Genomic DNA, 22,973 nt, shown 5'->3' with positions numbered 1-22,973 from the left:
GTTGATTTCTGATGTACCGTGGATGCTGATTTTTGCAGCAGCACTGATTCATTTTTGCTAGATCTATATCTATCTATCTGCCTGATTTCTTTCTCTATCTTTATTTATTTGGTTTTTTACCTGACTTTACTTGACTATGACTAGTGTTTAGGACAAGGCAACAAGATGTCCGTCGCGTTTCATATCAAGTACGCAGCATGTAATTGTGGAGAGTTGAATCAAGATTAATATTACTCGTACTATACTACATTAACTAGTAAGCCTCATAAATAACAAAAAAAAAAAATTTATAAAGTAGCAATTTTGTAAATAAATGAACAACATTTCCTAGTTTGAATGAAATTTTTGTGATAAAATTAACAATTAATACTCATATTTAATGAAAAGTGTTGAATAATTTACGAAATTGAGCTAGTAACAAAACTTTAATAAGTTTTGTAAAGGATAAGATAGAATGTTGAATGTTCACAGTTGTTAGCTTGTCACTCTATTACCATTGGTTAGCTAATTCTTAGTGTTGGTTGTTACTGTTGCATATAATATCAATTTTCCCAATTAATAATTGTGAATGTGTGATATTGGGTTTTTTTTTTTTTTTCTAAAGCTTTGACTTCTCTTTAAGAAAAGAATCCCTTGCCAAAAAGGCAAAACCCTAGTCATTTCCTTGCTTCTTTCTTCAAGAGTATATGCTTCATTTGTTCTTTGCTCTAATTTAGTCACAATGTTTTAACTTTGTACTATTCATATTTCATACTAGGTACATTTATTTTTTTTTATTAATCATTTTTTTTTTGTTAATATAAAAATGGATGTTTAGTAAAATTGTTAGATTAGTAATATACAATCAAACTTCACCTTATTTTGTATTATTTTTATTGAATACAAATACATGATAAACATAAATTAGCAATACAAAAAAGGTTGCATATTATTAAAACAATAAGTAGGTTTGTAGAACTAGTTCTTCAACGTACTTCAATCTTTTTCTTGGAGACATTCTCAAATCTCGACCCAAATACCCCAAACAACAATAAGTTAAACATCATATGAATAGCAATAAGCGCGGGCCAACAAAATTTGGAGAAAAATGACACTATCAATTTAAAGAATGTGCATAAGTGAACTTCTTCTTCTTCTTCTTCTTCTTCTTCTTCTTTTTTTTTTTTTTTTTTTTTTTTTTTTTTTTTTTTTTTTTTTTTTTTTTTTTGAAAGAGAGTAAAAAAGATTTTTAATAAACTCTATGCCGAGAGTTTAAAAAAAAAAAAAAAGATTAGATAGCATTTCAAGAGATTTTCAAAAGGCCTTGTTGTAGGGGGGATATAATTGGTTCTTAAAATCATGGAGAAACTCATAGGTCACTATTTCGTGTGAATAACATCCAAAAAAATCTACGTTTGAGTCCAGAAAAGTCTGACTCCAGATAGGAGTTGGACTATTTTACGGAACCTGATTTTAGTTCAACTTGAGTCCATAATTTGACCCAAGTTCGACCCGATTTCAGTATCTGAAACAATTCTGACATATTTTTGTATATCCAAGCCCAGAAAATAAAAAGAATAAATTTTAAGAAAAACATTAAACTATTTGCATGCATTTACGATTTTTAATATAACAAGACAAAAAAAAAATGTATAGGCAAATTAGGTTTGATTGCATTCTCGAACGAACATGAATCCAGATGGACCTAATCGAACTTTGATTGTTCTCGGATCTGGTTTTAGGATCCGATTAATTTTTGGATTAGACTTGGATCCAATTGCTAATCTATAGTAACATATAAAGTAAGAAGGGATTTTGGGTGATAAATTTCACTATTCCAAAATACCCTTCTCATTTTTTTTTTTTATTTAAAAAAAATACCACCTTTAAAAAAAAATGACCACCTTTAAAAAAAACTACCATCCTTTTTAATTTTTTTTTTTGTGATAATTCAAATTCTATTATTTAGCCTCATGAACTTATAGACATATATTTTTTTAATAACATATGGTTTTATAATAGCTATTTTTATTTAACAACAATTTTTAAACCCACTAATTATTTTTATTAGAATAAGGTGGATAATATTTGGGAAAAAAAAATCGAGTTTGGTAGATTTTTTTTATATTGCACATGCACGCATCTCTTGTATTGCCAATGACTGCCATACCCTTATGCTTAGTCCAATCAAAAGAGTTTTCTCCCAATTTGTTCCTCCATTTTTCTATTCACCTCTTTCTCTCTATAAAGTATAAACCCTAGTATTTTCACTCTCATTTTCAGTGCCCATTAACTTAGCAGCCCCGAATCATGGCTCTGGTATGCTTATGCTCTCTTCTTCTTCCTTCCTCTTTTGATACTTAACAATGATCATACTAATTCAGTAATCCTTAATCAATTAGAGTACAATTTGATTGGTATTTTAATTAATTCGCTGTTTTTGGGTTCCCCATTTGGATCTATGATTGGTGATATTAGTGCTTTACTTGCTAATAGCGTTGAAATTAGTCAATTTTAATTACTGGGTTTGCTGCTAATTGTGAATTTGACGTTTTAATTCTTTACTTTATTTATGTTTTCTTATGAATGCTTAATTTTGGTAGTGATTATTGATGTATGGGAAGCTTTTAAATTTAGATGATGACAAAAATGGGGTTTATATGTATGCTTCTTATATGATAATCTTGCTGAAATTATAATTAATTTAATTTGCTAATTGAATTCAGTTTTTTGATTGCTCTAATTTGAATGTTTAATTTGTTGCTGCCAACAAAACATTTGAGTTGCTATTTCTTTTCGTGATTTAGTTTCAACTTTCAAGTATGCAATTGGCTTATAATTGCCATAGTTTGCTACGTTGTAGCAAGCCTGTTTTGGTTACTATTCTTAGTTAGTCCATGATATGTAGTTTTCACTTTCTTAAGATATTAGCTTTACCAAGTGTCCTAGTGATGTTACTTTCAATACTTTGTCCTTGTATATTTTACGTTTTTATGATTTAATATCAGTGGGCAGTGGCTTCACTTTTATCCACCATTTGCCGACTTCGAATGTCTTTTCAATACTTAGTGACTTCTATAGATAAGAGTTTAGGTATATCGATTTAAGACTATTTTTCTCTTTTATTGGCAAAACATTACAAGGAACATTAGTGGAAAATGGTCTTTTTCTAGAACAAGTCGCTAGCTTCTGGGCCGGTTCCACTAATACTCTATTATCTTAATTATATTCAAGGACACTGTTGTAGCTTTGATGTTGTTTATGATAGGAATGATCTCCTTCTTGCTTCTGATCAACAAGGGCTTTTACTCTGCGTTGAATCTATCCACATTTCCAGTGAATACACGAATGGGGCTACTTATTTTAAATCATGCAAAATTTGCATAGGCTTCTTCCTGTAATGTTGTGGTGTCAATGATTATTACTGAACATTCTTTATCTGGAAGCTCTTCCTATTTCAAGATCCATCCTAGTGCTGATTTGGCTGATTTCTGATTGTTTACCTCCTTTACATGCTCCATCTACCGAAAGCTTAGCCATTTGTTGACCTTCAATTGACAACCTCAGATTCTGAAGGAGAATTTTTTAGCTGTAGTTTCCTTTTGTTTTTTCAGTTAAAGCTTCTCCATCTCTTCTTCCATATCTCAGATTGTTCTAAGTTCTGAAACCTGAACGGCTGATCCTTTGAATACTAATTCATTTCCCATTTTTTAGCTTTGAATACTAATCTTGCTTCTTAAAGTGTCACATGGATATTTTTTATTTTTGAAAAAAAATCATCCAGAGATGCTTTTTGACACTCTATGATTGCTATAAGTGCCTAAAGTTCAGGATAACAAAACCTTCCGTGATACCTCACATTCCCTGGATAAGTGAGCTTGAGTTTCTCTGTCCATAAAGTGCTGATACTACTGCCTATATCTATCTTTTCTGCTCTTTTATATAATTTGATTTTAGTCATTTCACGTTAACCTTTTCTCAACTTTGAACTTCTTTTGTATCAACTAGAGTCAAAGTAGGGAACAATACTCACCTGATTGCTAGCTCAGACCATTGACTCTTGGTTACTCATTTAAGTTTATCTATCTTATGACAAAGGTTTGTTTTTTCTCAGGTCTTGCATGCGGGGAACACAAATAAAAATGCCTACAAGGCTCTCATCGCTGCAGAATATACTGGCGTGACAGTTGAGTTGGCCAAAGATTTTGAGATGGGTGTTTCCAACAAAACACCCGAGTTTCTTGAAATGAACCCCATTGGGAAGGTAACCTTTCTACCATGCAGAATTTTGCTTTCATTTCTCTTAAAACCTTCCTGATCATAGAAATACTTATTTTTCATTTGTTAGGTTCCAGTCTTGGAAACTCCTGATGGCCCTATTTTTGAAAGCAATGCCATTGCAAGATATGGTAAGGTTAATGTTGCCTCTCTCTAGTTAGGGTCTTGGACTTATTTGCATGTACTTGTTTCTTATTACTTTAATCTATATTTTGCAGTTACACGGTTGAAGGCTGATAATCCACTCTATGGCTCCTCACTGATTGATTATGTAAGATTATTTGTGGCATGATGAATGTTTTTGTGATGCTTATGCCAAATGCGCGTATGGTGCTGCTTCAGTGCTTTGCATGGTTAATTGAAGTTATCTTCTCCTATAATTTGTTTTTTGTCTTCTGCTTGTCAGGGCCACATTGAGCAGTGGATTGATTTTGCATCTCTAGAGATTGATGCTAATATATTGCGCTGGTTCGTTCCAAGGCTGGGATTTGCTGTATATCTTCCTCCGGTTAGTTTAGAATTTGCTCTCTCTCTCTCTCTGCTGTTTTAGCCTGTTAGCTGATTTCATTGTTCTATTATTTTGAAGGCTGAGGAAGCTGCCATTTCTGGAGTCAAAAGGGGCTTGGAAGCCTTGAACACACATCTTGCTTCTAATACCTACCTGGTTGGACACGGTGTGACATTGGCTGATATAGTCATGACATGCAACTTGGTTCTTGGTTTTAGTCGGATTATGACTAAGAGATTTACCTCTGAATTTCCTCACGTTGAAAGATATTTTTGGACTATGGTTAATCAACCAAATTTTAAGAAGGTTCTTGGTGAAATTAAACAAACAGAATCTGTTCCACCAGTTGCAAAGAAACCTTCTCAGCCTGTCAAGCCCAAGGAAGAACCAAAGAAAGAGGTCAAGAAAGAATCGACCAAGCCCAAAGAAGCTCATACACCTGTAGAGGAGGAAGAAGCTCCCAAACCAAAGCCAAAGAATCCTCTTGATCTTCTGCCTCCTAGTAAGATGATACTGGATGAGTGGAAAAGGCTCTACTCTAACACCAAAACCAATTTCCGTGAAGTTGCAATTAAAGGTACTGTGTCGTTCTCTGTTAAATGTTTTTTTTTTTGGAAACGCTTTTATAGATTGAGGTATTACTGTTGGGACCTGTAAACAAACAAACAAAAAAAGAGGGGGCTCTTCTTTGCTTTATTATCTCTCTTTATTGTTACTGTCTTTTTTATAATTCCATCAACTGCTGTTCTTGTTTGCCTATAAACAATTCCCCCCTCCCCAGCAAAGTTCCATGATTAGTTCATGACCAACACTCTTTTTTGAGCTGTAAAACAATATGATAAAATTGGTTATCTCTAACCTCTTCACAGTTAACACCCTTTTTTTTCTTTGTTTGGTTGGCTGGTTTTATAAGCTTGAGTGGGATGTTTAGATGCCTGTGGACTGTGGCTGTAGTTCTCGTGTCTGAAGTCTAAACTGTTTACCTGAACTTGTACTTTGACCAAGTTCTGCCGCCCATTGGTTTTAAAATCATAATTGGTTCCATGATGCTGTGAATTAGAATAAAAGTTGTGAGTTATAAATCTTTATTGCATATGGAAAACACATTCGGGGGCGTTTGGTATGTGGTCTTCAATAAAAGGTAAGGGAATGAACTAGCTTGATTCCCTTAGTTGTTTGTTAGGTCATTTTCTGCATTCCCTTCCCCCTCTTGTATTCCACACTTCCCTCCACCATGATTCCCCACCACCACCCCCTCCCCCTCCCCCTCCCTGTTTATTCCATTCCCTTTTCTAAGCCACCCATGCAACACCGCACAACCACACCCATGGACACTACCACCAGCAATGACCACTGCAACTGTTCAACAACTACTGCCACCGCCACCTTCATCACCAACTCTAGTACCACAACCCCCACCTTCATCACCAACGTTAGTACCACCACCCTTAACAAATCAAACCGCACCCAACCACCTAATACCACTTTCATCACCTCGTGACCACCCCTTTAAACCACCCAAAGCCAACCTCACCTTCCTCGAAACCACGCCCCACCCTCACGAAACCACACCACCTTCCACCCCCTTCCTTTAAAAAGTAACCAACAACCATCCAGAACAACCCTAACAAATTGATATAAAAGAAGAGGTTAAAAATGAGTAACTACCTTTTCTTGTCTTCAAATATGGCTTTTAAAGGTCAAATTCCACTGTGAAAACACTAGATCTAGAGTTTTATATCAAATTTGACCATTAAGATGAAATAAATAGAGAAGGGGCTGCAGTGGTAGCAAGATGGCGGCGGCAAGGAATGGCGGCGATGGCAGGGAGGCGAGCATGAAAGGAGGTGGCAGCATATGAATGAGGGATAAGGTCGTGGTGCATTAGTGAGAGGAGAAAGAGAAGTGATTGACCAAATATTACCCAAACAACAATTTAAATCAAAGGGTTTTGCTTTCCATTCTCTGTTACCCTTTCTTGATCCCATTCTGTTTACCCCCTTCTCTTTCTTGATTGGTGTAACAAGGTTTTGAACCCATCTGCTATCCTAAACCACCTGATCTACAGAGGTCCTACCCTATAGGGCTACTATTATACTGAAAACTATGTAGATATAGCCTTTTGCAATTCGCATGTTCTGATAAATTTTTTGGCTGTTGTCGATTCTTCTTGGCTTCCAACTGTTACTCTCTCATTTCTTGCTCTGCTGTAAGCATTTTTCTGTTGTCATCATAATCTAATCTTCTTTTACCGCCTATGTACATATAAATTAATGTTCACGTCTAGATTCTATAGCAGCTGTCGTTCTTGTGTTGTGAAGATTTAGCTTGTGGATAGGTAATTACCATTTTCAGCTTTTCATGATGTATCTTCTGAATGTTTAAACTTGTATACTTGTGTAGCAGATGAGTTTGTCCAGTGCAATAAATATCATATGGTAATTAGTTTTGTGTCATTAGATCTCCTTTTTGTATGAGATAAACCTGTTACATCTAAGGATTTCAGTATGTGGGCTTATGCTCAATTGTTGACTACCAAGAGACATGTTTTAACTCTCATAGAAGTATCAGATATACTATCTGTAAAAAGAGCAATAACATCTTAACCACCACTGGTGAAGCCACTTTTGATTTTGTTGAAGTACGGTGAATCTTAGAATAAAAATGTCAATTCATGAATGTTCCTGTCAAGAAGTTGAAGACTTGGAAGTTCTATATCATATTTGTTTCTCAGAAGAGGTGTGAGTTATGCATGGATTAATGCAATCTAACTTAAAAATCTCTTTATTTTTTTATTTGCAGGATTTTGGGATATGTATGATCCAGAGGGCTACTCTTTATGGTTTTGTGACTATAAGTACAATGAGGAAAATACTGTTTCGTTCGTGACCATGAACAAGGTTGGTGGATTCTTGCAAAGAATGGATCTTGCTAGGAAGTATGCATTTGGCAAGATGTTGGTGATCGGATCAGAACCCCCATTCAAGGTCAAGGGTTTGTGGCTCTTCCGTGGACAAGAGATCCCTCAATTTGTGCTAGATGAATGTTATGACATGGAACTTTATGAGTGGAAAAAGGTGGATATCAACGATGAGGCTCAAAAGGAGCGTGTTAGTCAAATGATTGAAGATTACGAGCCTTTTGAGGGAGAAGCTTTACTAGATGCCAAATGCTTCAAGTGATTGGTGTTTTCTGGCTAGGGAGGTTATGTTGTTTGGTGATGCATACACATATATCTGCTGCCTCACCATTCAACTTAAGAATTTGGAGTAATTAATGATTTTCGTGAGTAGTGTCCAAATTTGCCTAGAGTTGTGCTTTAGACGTTTTCGCAGGAGTCATCTGGTTGACAATACTTGCTTTTAGACGGTTTTGCAGGATCAGGATCAGGATCTTAGTCACCAGGTTGACAATACTGTTCTTTACTGCTTGCTTTTCTAGGTAACCCCGAGGAAAATTTGATATGATAAACGTAATAGTGTGCGACTTGCAGTATAACATGTTATGCTTATTATTTTAGATGCCATGTTCCAAGACTATAGTTGATGTATACATTGAGTACAGAGTACCATATCTGAAGACCATAAATTCAGCATCTACAATAATAATATCATTAATATTTAACGAATCTTCAGAATAACTTGAAAAAAAATGTTATCATTAGAGAATCACTAAATGACACCAAAAAAAGAAAAAAAATGACACAAGTAAAAGCTTTCAACATAAAAGGTGGGAAAAAAAAAATAGAAACAAAAATTGACACAATTATAAACAATTTTGACTTTGATTACTATTATTACATTATAACTCAAGAAACTCAACTCTCTTTGGTTCTGTTCTCTCACCTATAATAATACTCCATAATATCTAGTAAATTTTAATTTAGAAAAAATCGGTAACTTTAAATAATAAATTTGATAAAATTAACTTAAATAATTTAAGTTTAACAAAAATAATGCGAAGTAATCCGGGCCTTAGACTTAAATATGAAATAATAAAATCCTTATACGAAAATTACACTATCATTATTACTCGGGTAGTTCATACTTTGCTACTGGTATTATTTGTCCCGTTCACTTTGTTTTTGAGGTCAAATAGTTCTGTAATTTTGACTATTATTATTTTCAGTTTTAATTTTCAAAGATCTGTTATTAAGGATGTGTTCTATTCACCTGATTTTTACTTATTTGAACATATCTTAACTTATCTGAACTTATTAGACCTTATTAAAACTTATTTTAATTGTAATTTGTACTTGGATAACCCTTATTATCGAACCTAATCTGAATTTATCTGAACTTAACTGAAATTATATGAACTTATTACACTTGAAATAAGTGAGAATAAGGTAAACAGAACATACCCTAACTATAACAAAAGTAAATGTAGAATGGAGTAAGTGATTTGAGACACATTGATTATAAGCAAGTTTGAAAACTAGCTCTAAATGCTGTACATGCAGTCGAAATCAGCGAAAATAATTTATTACCTTAATCTATAATTTCATACTGTATCTATTTTACTACTCCTATATTTTAAAGTAAAATATAATTATATAAATTAACAAATTAACAAATTGGCTTCAAAAAAAAAATATAAATTAACAAATTAATCTCTAATGAAATCATTAATTAATACATTTTAATCATATTCATGTTTAAAAAAAAAATAATAAATAAATATTCTTTCATTTAGACATCGTTCATATCGAGAGAATTGAAAAAAAAAAAGAGGGGGTTGGTGGAAGCGGGAAACAACGAAGACCGGGTAAAGTCGTTTTCCCGCTGAGAGATAAAAATTAACTGTCAACTTACTCTGACTCTCCCTTCTAACAGCTGTCATTTTTACACCTACACGTGTCCACCTTACACCCGTCGATCTCCTCCTTCACATTAACGGCCAATAACCGACCTAACCAAACATTTTCTTTTTTCTTTTTTTTATTATTCAAAAAGATCCAACGGCCAGGGACGCTGGATGTGGACCCCACACATCCTCCCCACTGTCAACGGCTACTCAACCAATCCCCTTTCGACGCGTGTCATGCCTCAACCACGTCTCCTACCTCTTCCTTTTTGTCTCTGGCCTGGTTTTTTTCTCTCTCTACTTTCTCTCTCCTATTTTTGTGGCCGACCTCTCGCTTTTTCTCTCTCCTCTTCTTCTTCTCTATTTTCGATTTTCCATTTTTTCTTGGGTTTGTTCTTCCCTTTTTAATTTTGATTTTTGTTCAATTGATTGATTTATTTACAATCATTTCTTCTAACTGTCTATGATTTTCTAGGGTTTCTTTCGATTCTATCCTTTTCCCCCTTTTTTTAAGGGGAAATTTAACTTTTCATTGTTTTTTTTTGATGTTTTGTGTTGAGTTTGATCATCAATTTCGGATTTGGAGGCTGGATTTGGTGGATTAATTTCCAATTTTGTAAAATTTGATTAGGTTTTGTGATCTATTGTTTGTTACTGATTGATTGATTCTGGGTTTGAGATTTGATTGATTGTTGGAGTTAAAAGTTGAGTGATCGTAGTTTAATATTTGGTGGAAATTGATAAATTTGGGGGTTGATTTTTGTATGAAAGAGGAAAGGGTGAATTTATGTTCGAGAGAAGAGATCATGGCAGCAGGTGCTGAATTTTCACCAACATTTACAATTATAGAAACTAGTTATAATAATAAAGAAAACAATAAGAAGGATGATGAGTGTTTGGATGATCTCAAGCAAACTACCAATGCTAAGCCTCCTAGGCACATCTCTGTTGTGCGCCATTCCATGAGCTCTATCACTCTTTCCCCGCCGGCCGCCCTCGAGACGGTATAATTCTTACTTATGTGCTTAGTATCGTCTTCTTTGATTATAATACTAATATGCTTTCTTTGTGGCTGCTGAATGTTATGCTTAGTGTGATTATGTTGGTTATTACTGCTTAAGATGCCTTTGTTTGTATGGTTGAATGGATGATGTTGAATACGGAGTGATGGAACTGAAACAAGAGTATACTAAATGTGGAATTTATTACTAGATATCCGTGTTCCCGTAATTGAACAGATGATGTTGAACACGAAGCAATGAAATGGAGATGAGAATATACTGTATGTGAAATTTAGTTGTTGGAGAATAGGATGAATTTTTTCGATGGCATTGAGTTACTTCTGTTATTAAAAAAAAAAAAAAGAAAATACCATAGAGTTGTAAGAGACCTAGGAGTCAGATATTGGGAATCGATTTTGAAGATTAATGGTTCTTTTGTTTTGGATAATAATGAATAAAATCAAAATCGATTGTAAAACCATTTGCAGCTTCTATTGATTCGGAAATGTGAAATACTTTTTCGATTTTAGATTAAGGGTCTGGATTGAGCAACCTTTGATTATTAGTTTATTAAAGGAGTTATTAGTATGGCTGCATTAATTGGACCCACTAAGCCACCTTCAAACAGTTTGTTTCTTTTTCCTTCCTTGAGGCATTTAGGTAATTTTGATGTATATTTTGTAGTTTATGACACTATATAACAACATTTACAGTTGTTTGGATTAGAAGAAAGGATAGGGTATCGTGAGTTGAACTAGGGAGAAGGAGGGAATTAAATAGGACTGAGCCTTTTCATTATTCTTTAATGAACAAAATGGTTCTATAATCGGGTAAAGTTAGAGGGAAATGGACCTGGAGTTAGAACAGTACCACCCAAATTTCGTCTCTGATTGGTAGGAATTAAGTCTGAGGTAACTCTTTTTTATAACAGCACTTGCAAAATTGAGTACTGGCTTTTCCCATCTCTTCATACAATCTGCATCATATGATAGGCTCAAAAGGACTTGGGGGTTTCATTGTGACCAGTTGGCTGTTGTTTACGATCTGAGAATGAGAACAGCATCAGGAAGCAATTACTCCATATTAGAAAGTCATTTAATTGGTTAACAAGTTTAGAATCTTGATAGTCTATCTCCACTTGTAATGACCAGATTTTTGCTGCTAGAACTGATTTATTTTTGTTTAGGATGTATGTAGTTCTTTATTGCTTTATCTTAAAAATGCTATATACTTGCATCACCTAGCAAAGGCATTTGTGCCTAAATAGCTCAGACCTGAATAATATATTGAATGACAAGCTTCTTTTTATATTATTTAATTATTGGAGGTGATACAGGGGGTAAGGGAATAGATGATTTGGGTTTGTTTAGAGATGAAAACATAAGGCGTGCCAAAGTGGGAACTGGGAAATATATAAACATTTTTAGCTTGAAACTAAGATTTCTGGAAGTTTTTTTTTTTTTTTTCTTTCCGTTATAATCTTATAGAACTCCTAACATGAACTCTATATATTTATTGCAAATCAACATTTAATTTCTTACATTTCTGTTTATAGGACTCGGATGATGGGTCTGTTTGCAGTAAAACACCTTCCGATGAAAAACCTGGGTTTCTCCCTGTATATCGCTCTGGAAGCTGTGCTGAAATAGGGCCAAAGCAATACATGGAAGATGAGCATGTTTGTATTGATAATCTCCGCGAACATCTAGGTGCATCTGATGATTTTCCTTGTCCTGCAGCATTCTATGGGGTTAGTTGCTTTTTCAAAGCTGTTAAATTGTTAGATTTAGCTTAACAAATTGTTATCAGGTTTAGAAAAAGAGAGGGTGGGTGGGGAGGCTTGGGATGACTTTATGAACCTGTATTTCAGGTGAAAGTGGGTTTGTTGACATCGTATGAAGTCGCTTGCTGTCTGTTCCTGGTGCAGCACCTCATGTAAGAATGTGGTTCAAATTTTTGGGAGCCACCTGCTATTGGCTGCAAATGGAGCTCCTGCTTATGAAAAATGAATCAAAATTTGTTTCATAGTCAATTATATAGGTCTCTTTTCATAAAGTAATTGTTCTGAAGGAAAATCTATGACCTTCTTCATGTTCTTTGAGAAAGTGTCCTTGTTGCCCATCTCAGAGTTTGGATGCATCAATAGATAAATTTTTACAGTACCACTTTGAGTTTTTTTTTGCTAGAATTTGTACTCCTGAAATTTGCTGTCCGTGTTGAACTTTCATTGTGACACATGGTGTAGTCTTATCAATCGAGTTTTAAACCATTTCTTGAACTCATGAAATGTGTCAGACTTGCCAGAAGTATTTTAACCCTTCTACTTCTTGGATCTGTGCCTTATTCCCTTGGGTGTGTGTACATAAGAAGAACCCAATTTAAGAGACCTATGCCTTTTCGAAGTCCTTACACCGGGACAAATGATTAATTCAAGTATTTGAACTTATTGGAGATGTTTGTTTAAATTTAGTCCTGTTGGAGCTTGGCTTGTTCTCATTTATACAACTATCATCTTGCTATGGTATATGTTGCTATGTTAGTGGGATTTTAGAAGTAAATCTACTCTTAAATATTATGAAATTGATAAATTTTCCTATATGAATAGGTATTTGATGGTCATGGTGGAACAGATGCAGCTTCCTTTGTTTGTAGCAACCTTCTCAAGTATATAATTGATGACCCACAGTTTTCAGTTTCTGTGGAGAAGGCTGTTAAGAGTGCCTTCATTAAAGCTGATTATGCGTTTGCTGATTCTAGTGCTCTTGACATTTCTTCTGGCACCACCGCCCTGACTGCCCTAATTTTTGGAAGGTAAGCTACATTTATGTTCTGGTACGGGGAATCACGTATTAAATTCACTTTTATCATTCTGATAAGTTATGATTGTAGAAAAAGCGGCACAAGTACTTGGTTTGTTACTTTCTATAATATGCCTGCCTTTGTGAAACTGATTTATTGTATTTATTTCTTTGTGAAGGACGATGCTAATCGCTAATGCTGGTGATTGTCGGGCTGTGTTGGGAAAACGAGGTAGGGCAGTTGAGCTATCTAAAGACCACAAACCAAATTGCTCATCAGAGAGACTTAGGATTGAGAGACTTGGTGGTGTAGTATATGATGGCTACCTCAATGGCCAGTTATCTGTAGCGCGTGCTCTTGGAGATTGGCATATGAAGGGCACGAAAGGTTCCTCTTTCCCCTTAAGTGCAGAGCCTGAATTGCAGGAACTGGTCTTGACTGAAGATGATGAATTCCTTTTATTGGCCTGTGATGGCCTTTGGGATGTGATGAGCAGCCAGTGCGCTGTAACAATTGCTCGGAGAGAACTCATGCTTCATAATGATCCTGAAAGGTGTTCTAGAGAACTTGTCAGAGAGGCACTCAAGCGCAACACGTGTGACAATTTAACTGTTGTGGTTATTTGTTTTTCAGCAGATCCTCCTTCTAGAATTGAGATACCTCCCACTAGACGGAGAAGTATATCAGCTGAAGGGCTGAATCTATTGAAGGGTGTATTGGATGGTGTCTCTTGAGTTTTTGGGTAGAAATTGTGAAATCTTTACACAAAGAATGGAGGCTGCTTTTTATTTGAAGCAATTATAAACTGTGAAATGGATTAGGCCTGTCTATTAAGAAGCAGCTGCAAAGATCTAAGGATATGCAGCTATACAAGCTGACGGAGGGCTGTTGAGGCAGGGCAGAGTGCTTGGAATCTGAGAATGTTGTAGATGGGCCTATTATGAGGATGAATTGTGTTTCAATTCATTTAGAATCATAGTTATGTAGGATGTAATTATTCGGCGATCATTTTTTTGTGCACCAGGAAATAGCAGCAGAGTTTATTTATGTTGTACAACCAGGATAATTGTTTAGTGCTTGTAGTTGAATAGAAACAATATTTCTTTTGCCCCCATTAATGTACGCAGCAGCTGGATTGGGGGGTACATCACTTGTTTACTACTCTCTTTGTACGAAAATTGCTGTTACATTCTCGTTCAACCCATTAAAATTAAGAATATAACATGATTTTCAGATTGACATAACCAAACTCCCAAAAAAAAAAAAAAAAAAAAAAAAGATAATACTTCGCATTTAATAATTTTATATATATATATATATATATATATATATATATATATATATATATATATATATATATATATATATATATATATATATATATATATTTTATTTTGAGGAAAATTTATTAACTTTATATTATGTCTAAATTAAGCAATTACAGTAATACTCCTTTCGTTTTTTTAGAAAATACATCGTATTTAATAACTTTATATTGTGTCATCTTCTTTTAACAAACCTTTTTAACTACAACTTGTTAAACAAGTTAAAATGTGTGTTTTTTTTTTATTATTTTTATTTTCTTAAAGCCACATGTCGCTCAATAACTTGTTCAAAATAAAAAAGTTAAAGACAAAAACAAAAATATGTAAAAAAAAAAAAAGAGAAGCCCACCGCCCACCCCCCAAGCCACCGCGAAACCCTAACCCTTATCCTAGGCCCGCCTAAAACCGGCTGGACGCCACCCTAAACCGCCGAAATCGACCGGCCGAAACCCCTCAATACAAACAACCACCCCGGCGATCACCCCTTGGCCCAAATCCTATCCCCTAAACCACCATAACCACCACCCTTAAAACACCAGCCAACCCCAAGAAACCCCTCTAATGTTCGCAAACCACCAAAATCTCCATCCCATCCCCGATTAACCCTTCTAACCTTCGCAAAATGGCCGAAAACCTCCATCCCAGCCTTGATTAACGCCTCTGACCTTCAAAAGTGGCCGAAAATCTTAGCTAGCCGGCCGTTTTCGGTGGGGAAGGAGGGCAACCGGCCAGTTTTTGCCTTTTTGGTGGTGGCTAGGATTAGGGTTCGCCGGTTAGGGTTTCAAGGTGGCTAGTGGGGGTTGGTGGCTGGGTTTTTTTTTTTTTTAAAAAAAAATTTTGTTTTCTGTTTTTTTTCTTTTTTTTTATTAAATAGTGAAACACACCAATTAAGATCTAACACGTGGCATACAACCTACTAAACGCGGTCACCAACAGGTCTAGGTTCATTAAAAGAAGATAACATACAAAGGTGGGTTTGCCTCGTAAATATCAAAAGGTGGGTTTGTTATTTTCAGTTCGGACAAAGGTGAGATTATTTATCCATTTTTCCTTTATTTTATAGGCTAGATATGAAATTGCGTGGAGTTTTAAGTGGTTAATAAAATTAGCAACTTTTGTGTGTGGTTGGCCACACCGTATAGCCAATTAAAACACAAGTATGATAAGTCCTAATCGGTCGAGTTACTCTGATCAAGTGACCCCTAACCGACCAAGTGAACCTTGACCAAAAGTAACCCCATTCATCTTTCAAAGAAAAAAAAAATGTGGTTGGCCATACAGTGTCATTTCTCATATTGCGTGGTTAATTATTACGATATGCGAAGAATTAGTTTTCTCATTCAATTAATTCCTGTGTAACATTTATCTTGAAGCCAAATTTAAATTGAATAATTATCAATGACTTATCATACCTATTACCTACGTACATAAGTGAGACGATTAGCAATAAACTACGTGTCAAATTGGTTTGATTTGAATTCATGACGGGTCATATTGGGTTCGGGTTGAGTTCAAGTCGAACATATCGGTGTTGATAGATTTGTCTTGATTCTTAGTCTTCAATTGCGTAATTTTTGTAATGCATAGCTTGAAATATTTTACCAAACACGCCCCATGACCTCATAGGCTAATAATGTGGTAACTTATAGTTAAAAACCTTACATCTTAATTAAATTTCTAACCGACCCTTTAATTAACACTTCAGACTACAGTACTTCACCATCACTACACGTGTAAACCATCATTGAAAACCTAACTCCCTTTGGGTTCAATTTTTAAAGTTGAGTCATAATAAATTACCGTGTATGTCCACGCGAGTTGAAATTTAAATCGGATTTGTTATAACGAATTGAACGGGGCCTAAAAACTTGTTCTCTTCACCTGAAATAAGGAGGTCTTGTCTGATTTTCAGAAGGCATTTGTGAATTTGTATAACTAATCTGATTTAATAATTTGACTAAATTTTGACCGCATTTTAACACTAATTTATAAAGAAAAACATTATCAATCAAAATGGAACTTGTTAAATTTGTTTCATTATGAGCTTTTCAAATGTGTAATTTTCATAATTTTTTGTAATACACAATTACAATATTTAGCAATAAGGCCCTGTTCTTTTGAGCTTCTGGGTAGAGCAGAGCAGGGGTCAGCAGATTAAATTTCAGCAGAGCAGAGCAGATTTCAGAATAGCAGAGCAAAGCAGAGCCGAGCCGAGCAGAGCAGATTTCAACATTATTATTAATAGCATTGATTTAGGCGAGTGAAAACATAAATATATGTGTACCATATTTAACATAAGTTAATAGTAGAAAGAAAAAAGACAATGGTTTATTTATATTTATTTCACAAAAATTTAAAAATAAAATGATTAAATGAGAAATAATGATTTTACTTATAAATTTGTCTTAATCATATATTTTTAACACTAAAAATAATAATGATATACAAAGTACTACTTGAAAACAACCTCTTTCTTGTCAAAACAAAAAAAAAAAAATAATTAACCTCTTTTTTTTTTTTTTTTTTTTTTTTTTTTTTTTTTTTTTTTTGACTCCTAAATTGTATGGAAAGATTTGAAAAAAATTCAACTCAATGAACTAACCATCAATACCCACATAAAATGTTTCTATACATTGTGATTCTAATATCAAATATTTATAAAAGAAATTGCTATTAATTGTTATTATTATTATTTATTTATTTTGAAAGAATTGTTATAATTATTAGAAATTATTAATTAATAATATTATTAAATATTAATTATTAATAGTTTGAATTATTATATATTATTATTGATAATTATTATCATTAATTGTTATTATGATTAATAAATATTAATTATTATTAATATTAATAATTATTAAAATTAATTTTAATATTAATAATTATTATAATTATTCAATTAATAAATTATTATCATCAATACAATATTAATTATTATTATTATTGAATATTAATTATTAATATTGTTGTTATTAATTATTATTTGAAAATAGAGCAGAGCATAGCAGATTTCTTTAGAGCAGGTCTCAGCAGAGCAGAGCAAAGCAAAGTAGAGCAGAGCAGCTCTAAAGAACGAGGCCTAAGTAAAAATTATCGATTTCTAAAAAAAATGATAATTAAAATAACTGATCTCAAATTATTAAGGAATAAGTAATAAATAACTGAAATAAATTAAAGAGAACATATCCTAAATCACTCAAAACTGTGTTTCAAAAAATAAAAATTCCCCAAAAATATTGTTTCAAAAGTGAGTCACTCTACCCATCCCTACATCATTTCCCTCCATCCCTTTAACATACTTAGTATATGTTATAATATAAAAGGAAACATTTAACATACGTAGTACATGTTATAATATAAAAGGATACACATTACACAATTCACCCTACTCCATTCATCACTGATTTCTCTCGATTTTGGAATCACAATGTGATTGACGACGATGAGGTAATGAGAGAAATTGACTAATTGAGCTTGTTAAGAGTTGATTTTTCCAGATTAATATGTTTGATTGATTTTATAGTTTCAGGTACTTTTAATGCACCTGATTCAACATGATGGTGTTGACGAAGTTAACCTTCCAGAGGCACAATTTCCGGTGACGAGGAGATTCTGGAGGTTTGAAGACAGTGACGAATATAACTGTAACACCCCCAAATCTCCCTCTACGGAAATACTAGTATAATACGTATAATTATACCGTAGAGATAGACTTGGGCGTGTTACCGCCGCGTGATTACGCAAGGCTACTCAAACTTACTAAATAAAACCAATACTTTGCAGCAGAAACTCAACTTTCTTTAATTAATACTTATGAAAATAATAACATTGTTATGAGTACTCTAAATAAACACAAGACCAACATTCCTAAACTAGGTGAAGCAAATCCCGGGACTCCCATATGCTCATTCATGACTCCACCTGAAAATAGTCAACACTTAAACAGGGCGAACCACAACAAATAGGAAAATACGGATTAGCAAAATATGCTATGTACGATAAGTACAAGATAATGTAAACTCAATTTATTTGCAAACATGCTTTTAAAACCAATTCCAATAAATAATCCAATAAGTCCAAAACTCATGATTCAAAACCAATTCCAATGATTCAACATTCAAAATAATTGATAAACCAATTCCTCACCCAAGTGTGCACACCCCCCAAGCTAGTCTCCTTATATTACAAGGTTATTCTTGAGGAAAGACTAGGTCATACAAAGTCCATAGTCTTATCAATAAACCAAATCCGCATAGTGGGATTACCAACATGCTTATAAAGCATTAATAATAAGATTTCAATGGTTCAATAATAAATCCTTTTAATATCCAATAATTCCAATATAATTCAAACTCCTTCCACATGCTTTCAAAATCAAAACCTTTTAAATAAATACTTGAGAATAAAATCTCATATTAATACTTTTCAAAATCAATAACTCTTCCTTGAAAACCTTTTATTTAATTCAATAAACTTTTCAAATCAATTCCTTTAAACATGATAAGTAATTCGATCAAACCATTCAAAACATGATTTAAAAATCAATCATTTAAAATACTTTTATCAATACCTCCAAACATGATTTATTTCAAAATTACAATTCAAATCAATTTAATTCAATCACCAATCAAATCATATAAAACATGTTATTCAAACCAATCACTTTCAAAGGTATCTAGCCACCTAACGTACCTTGATCCTTGCTTAGCTATACACACCAAAAGAACCTCAAGAATCTTGATCGAACACACCCTACAAATAAATATATAACCTTAATCAATATAAGGTTAACAAATAATTAAAAACCCCCAACTATATGTACATGAACCTTTTAATTAATTTCTCATAAACATCATTAAAATATGATTTTATATAATTAAAAATACTCATAATAATTTTATATTAATCTCCCATAATAATAATAACAATAATTGAATAAAAGAAGAGAAGAAGAAAAGATAAGAAACCAAGGAAAAGAGAAGAATTGAAATTTCGTAGGAAATAATAGGCAGAACTTGCAGAGGCTATAATTCCTTTGATATAACTCCGAATTGGGTGATTCTTGAGCCTAACCTCAAGGATTTTTTGAGAGGAACAATCTTCTGTGAAATGTCACTACCCCAAAAACTGACCATAAGTGCCCGAAAATTGGCTTCAAAGATGAACGGGATGATTTGTGTAAAATTGAGGAGAAGAAAAGAAGAGAATTGGTGTGAAGAATGTGAGAGGTATGAAGGGGTATTTATAGGCTAGTATGAGCATGAATTATGGTAGGAAAATGTAGGAAGAATTATGGTAATTAGGGTTTAAGAGATAACTTGGAGAAGTGAATAAAGAATTAAGGAAAGTTTGGATATTAAGGTGATTGTGTATACTTGAATATGGAAGGTATGTATGTCATGAAAAATAATAAGGAAATTAGAATTACTTGGGGAATAATCAAGAGGAACAAAAGGCAAGAGAATATGATGATTGGATACTAAAAAGATGGAGAATTAGAATTAAGGAAAATAGGAGATTCCCTTACTAGTATTTAGGAAGATTTTGCTCGGTTTAAGGAATAAAAATAATTGTGTAAATAGTATAGAATAATTAAATAAATAATTAATTAATTAAAATACCAATTATTCACCAATAATTAACTAAGAAAATCATATTTTCTATACATAGAAAATCCAAATTTCCTAGCTAAATAAATGGGAATTTTCGGCCATAATAATTAATTTATAAAATATTATTTTTCATAAATTAAAATATCCGAAATATGTAAATAATCCGGTTTTTAAAATAAGATAAATGGATAATAAATCTTATCAAAAATAATGATTAGTTTTCAAAATGCTTTTGGCGCCAAAATTCAAATATTATTTTGGCTCCAAATAATAAATTTACTAAAATACCCTTTTTATAAAATAATCCTTAATCAATTAGGAAAATACGTATGAAAATACGGGGTATAACAATAACATTTTACATAAGTGGGTTAAAATTAAGTCAAAATTAAATAAATTGTATTATAGTTAATTATAAAATAACAAATTACATGAAACTACGTATATATTATTGACACATACAATTATGATTATGGCTATTAATAGATTTATCATAAATTTATATCACTCTTCTCATATTATATAATTCTATATTAAATAACTTATTATATCTTAGGAAATTTTGTCAGAAAAAATCATTTATAACAACTATTTTGTTAGAAAAAACCTTTTAGAAATTTTTTGGCAAGGAGAAACCAGATTGTAAAATATTTTTGTTGAAGACAACCAAAGATCTCTAATCACGAAATTAATCACTAATTTACCCTTAATTCTTCTAATTAGTCATAACTTTCACTAACTAATTAATATTAAATTGATTTATAAATTAAATCAAAAACCACCCTCACCACCACCACTCAACCACCCCCACCTTCTCCCCTCCCATGGAAGCAAGCCAGCAACCCCTCCCTCCCAGCCTCCACCATCCCTAACCGTCGACTGAAATCCCTCACCTCTGCCGAACTGACCCCCTCCCTCTCCCCTTTACCCTTTACCCTCGCCGACCACCCTCATCCGAAAAACCACCCACCAATACCACCTTCTTCCATAACCATAACCCAGAAATTACCCCAACTCCAACTCGAGGAGAGAGAAAATCTGCTGAAAAAGTGTCGCCGAATGCGATAACGGAAGGAATATAGGAAGAATTGAAGGAGAGAGAAAATGAGATGAACATAATCGTGACAATAGCTTCAACAGTTGAACAATGTTGAATTGGGGAAGAAGAGGAGAGAGAAAATGGGGAATTGGGGAAGAAGAGGAGAGACATAAAGAGAAAGAGTAATTAGAAAAATAGTGAATTGGGTTCTGGAGGAGGGTGTGGTTGGCGGCGAGAGTAAAGGGGAAAGGGAGGGGGTCGGTTTGGAGGGGGTGAGGGTTTCCTGGTTTGGGATGGGGGAGGCCGGGAGGAGGGGTGCTGCCATGGGAGGGGGAGAAGGAATGGGTGGTTGACTGGTGGTGGTAAGGGTGGTTTTTGGTTTTTTTTTTTTAATATATAAATCAATCTAATTATTAAATAATTAGTGAAAGTTATGACTAATTAGAATAATTAAGGGTAAATTAGTGATTAATGGAGTGACTAGAGATATTTGGTTGTCTTCAACAAAAATATTTTACCATCTGGTTTCTCCTTGCCAAAAATTTTTTATAAGGTTTTTCCCAACAAAATAGTTGTTATAAATGGTTTTTTCTAACAAAATTTCCTATATCTTATTATTCAAATATTTGTAACAAGAATTTTTTTACAAAATAAGTGTGTCAATTAACCCCACTTCATTGAACATAGATCTGCCCTTGTTCAAAGAACAAGTCCTGAAATATGCTGTCAATTTGGATGCATCTGATGGTGGTATGACATTGTCTACCCTTTGCTGGACTGCCCAAGCTCTAGATGACAACTCTCTACCACTCATGAAATTCAACCCGAAGCATGATGATTTTCATGTGTTTGCCAGTCATTTAGGCTCAATTACCTTCTACTTTAAGCTTGTCTAGACTCTAGAGCTGTGATGAAATTCCTATGTTTTTCCGAAACTCATGGTTTTGTGATTATCTTAGTTTTGCTTGATATGAATGCTCGCTCTTTGTAAACACTTATGGTTTCTATGGATTTTGTTCCGAAACAATTTTGTAAACACTTTTATGTGTGCCTCCATGGTTTTGATCTATTTCAATATTTTCGTGAGCTGTGAGCATTTCAATAGTGATGGCCGAATTTTCTGTTATTTGCTGACAGATCTGAGACTGAGAATATACAAGGGTGGGATTAGGGATTTGGTGATGTCAGGGGAAAATAAAGCTTAGTAACAGTGTGAGGTGTGGCAGTTCACAAATGTCTTTGATGATGATTTAACAGTGTGAGGTGTGGCAGTTCACAAATGTCTTTGATGATGATTTGTTACAAATGTCTTATGTTGGGTGTGGAGAAGAAGCATTAAAATAGTTTGTTGGGCAGTGGTAGTGTGCTATTGGGAATATAAGGAAGTCATGATATTGATGATGTGTTCATGTGTTAATTTGATCCCTCAAATTTTTACATTGTTTGCTTACCTAAGCCATTTCACTGAGTAAATTACTTAGGAGAAATCAATAATTGGTTTTTCTTGTGGACTTCAATGCCTGAGACAAGAAGATCTGTTATGTTCCCAAAGTTTTGTAGATCTTTGTTAAATCAATGATTGCCTATAACAGTGTATTTCCTGCTAACAATTGCATATTATGC

General features: G+C 33.6%; 2 protein-coding genes across 2 annotated transcripts; both read left to right on the top strand.

Moving 5' to 3' along the window:
* The first annotated feature begins 2,148 nt into the window (after positions 1–2,148).
* Positions 2,149–8,389, top strand: LOC145614539 (elongation factor 1-gamma 2-like). Its single transcript, XM_081669596.1, has 7 exons — positions 2,149–2,298; positions 4,094–4,243; positions 4,328–4,388; positions 4,476–4,528; positions 4,664–4,765; positions 4,844–5,342; positions 7,568–8,389. Exons 1-7 carry the CDS (start codon positions 2,290–2,292, stop codon positions 7,945–7,947), a joined length of 1,254 nt encoding a protein of 417 aa, XP_081525722.1. The 5' UTR covers positions 2,149–2,289; the 3' UTR covers positions 7,948–8,389.
* A 1,443-nt stretch (positions 8,390–9,832) lies between these two features.
* LOC145614531 (putative protein phosphatase 2C 27) lies at positions 9,833–14,483 on the top strand. Its single transcript, XM_081669590.1, has 4 exons — positions 9,833–10,575; positions 12,128–12,322; positions 13,178–13,383; positions 13,550–14,483. Exons 1-4 carry the CDS (start codon positions 10,336–10,338, stop codon positions 14,103–14,105), a joined length of 1,197 nt encoding a protein of 398 aa, XP_081525716.1. The 5' UTR covers positions 9,833–10,335; the 3' UTR covers positions 14,106–14,483.
* The last annotated feature ends 8,490 nt before the right edge of the window (positions 14,484–22,973 follow it).

The sequence above is a fragment of the Chenopodium album genome, chromosome 25 (assembly GCF_948465745.1).
Source record: "Chenopodium album chromosome 25, dcCheAlbu1.1, whole genome shotgun sequence".
Lineage (NCBI taxonomy): Eukaryota > Viridiplantae > Streptophyta > Magnoliopsida > Caryophyllales > Amaranthaceae > Chenopodium > Chenopodium album.
The sequence above is the reverse complement of the archived record's forward strand: the minus strand, read 5'-3'. Positions and strand labels throughout refer to the sequence as shown.

Excerpts from the sequence above, each read along its gene's own strand:
- LOC145614539 (XM_081669596.1), top strand. Across the intron at positions 4,244-4,327 it reads AAATGAACCCCATTGGGAAG|GTTCCAGTCTTGGAAACTCC; the intron begins GTAACCTTTCTA and ends TTCATTTGTTAG. Across the intron at positions 4,389-4,475 it reads CAATGCCATTGCAAGATATG|TTACACGGTTGAAGGCTGAT; the intron begins GTAAGGTTAATG and ends TATATTTTGCAG.
- LOC145614531 (XM_081669590.1), top strand. The coding sequence starts at position 10,336 with ATGAAAGAGGAAAGGGTGAATTTATGTTCGAGAGAAGAGATCATGGCA. Across the intron at positions 12,323-13,177 it reads GTCCTGCAGCATTCTATGGG|GTATTTGATGGTCATGGTGG; the intron begins GTTAGTTGCTTT and ends CTATATGAATAG. Across the intron at positions 13,384-13,549 it reads ACTGCCCTAATTTTTGGAAG|GACGATGCTAATCGCTAATG; the intron begins GTAAGCTACATT and ends TTCTTTGTGAAG.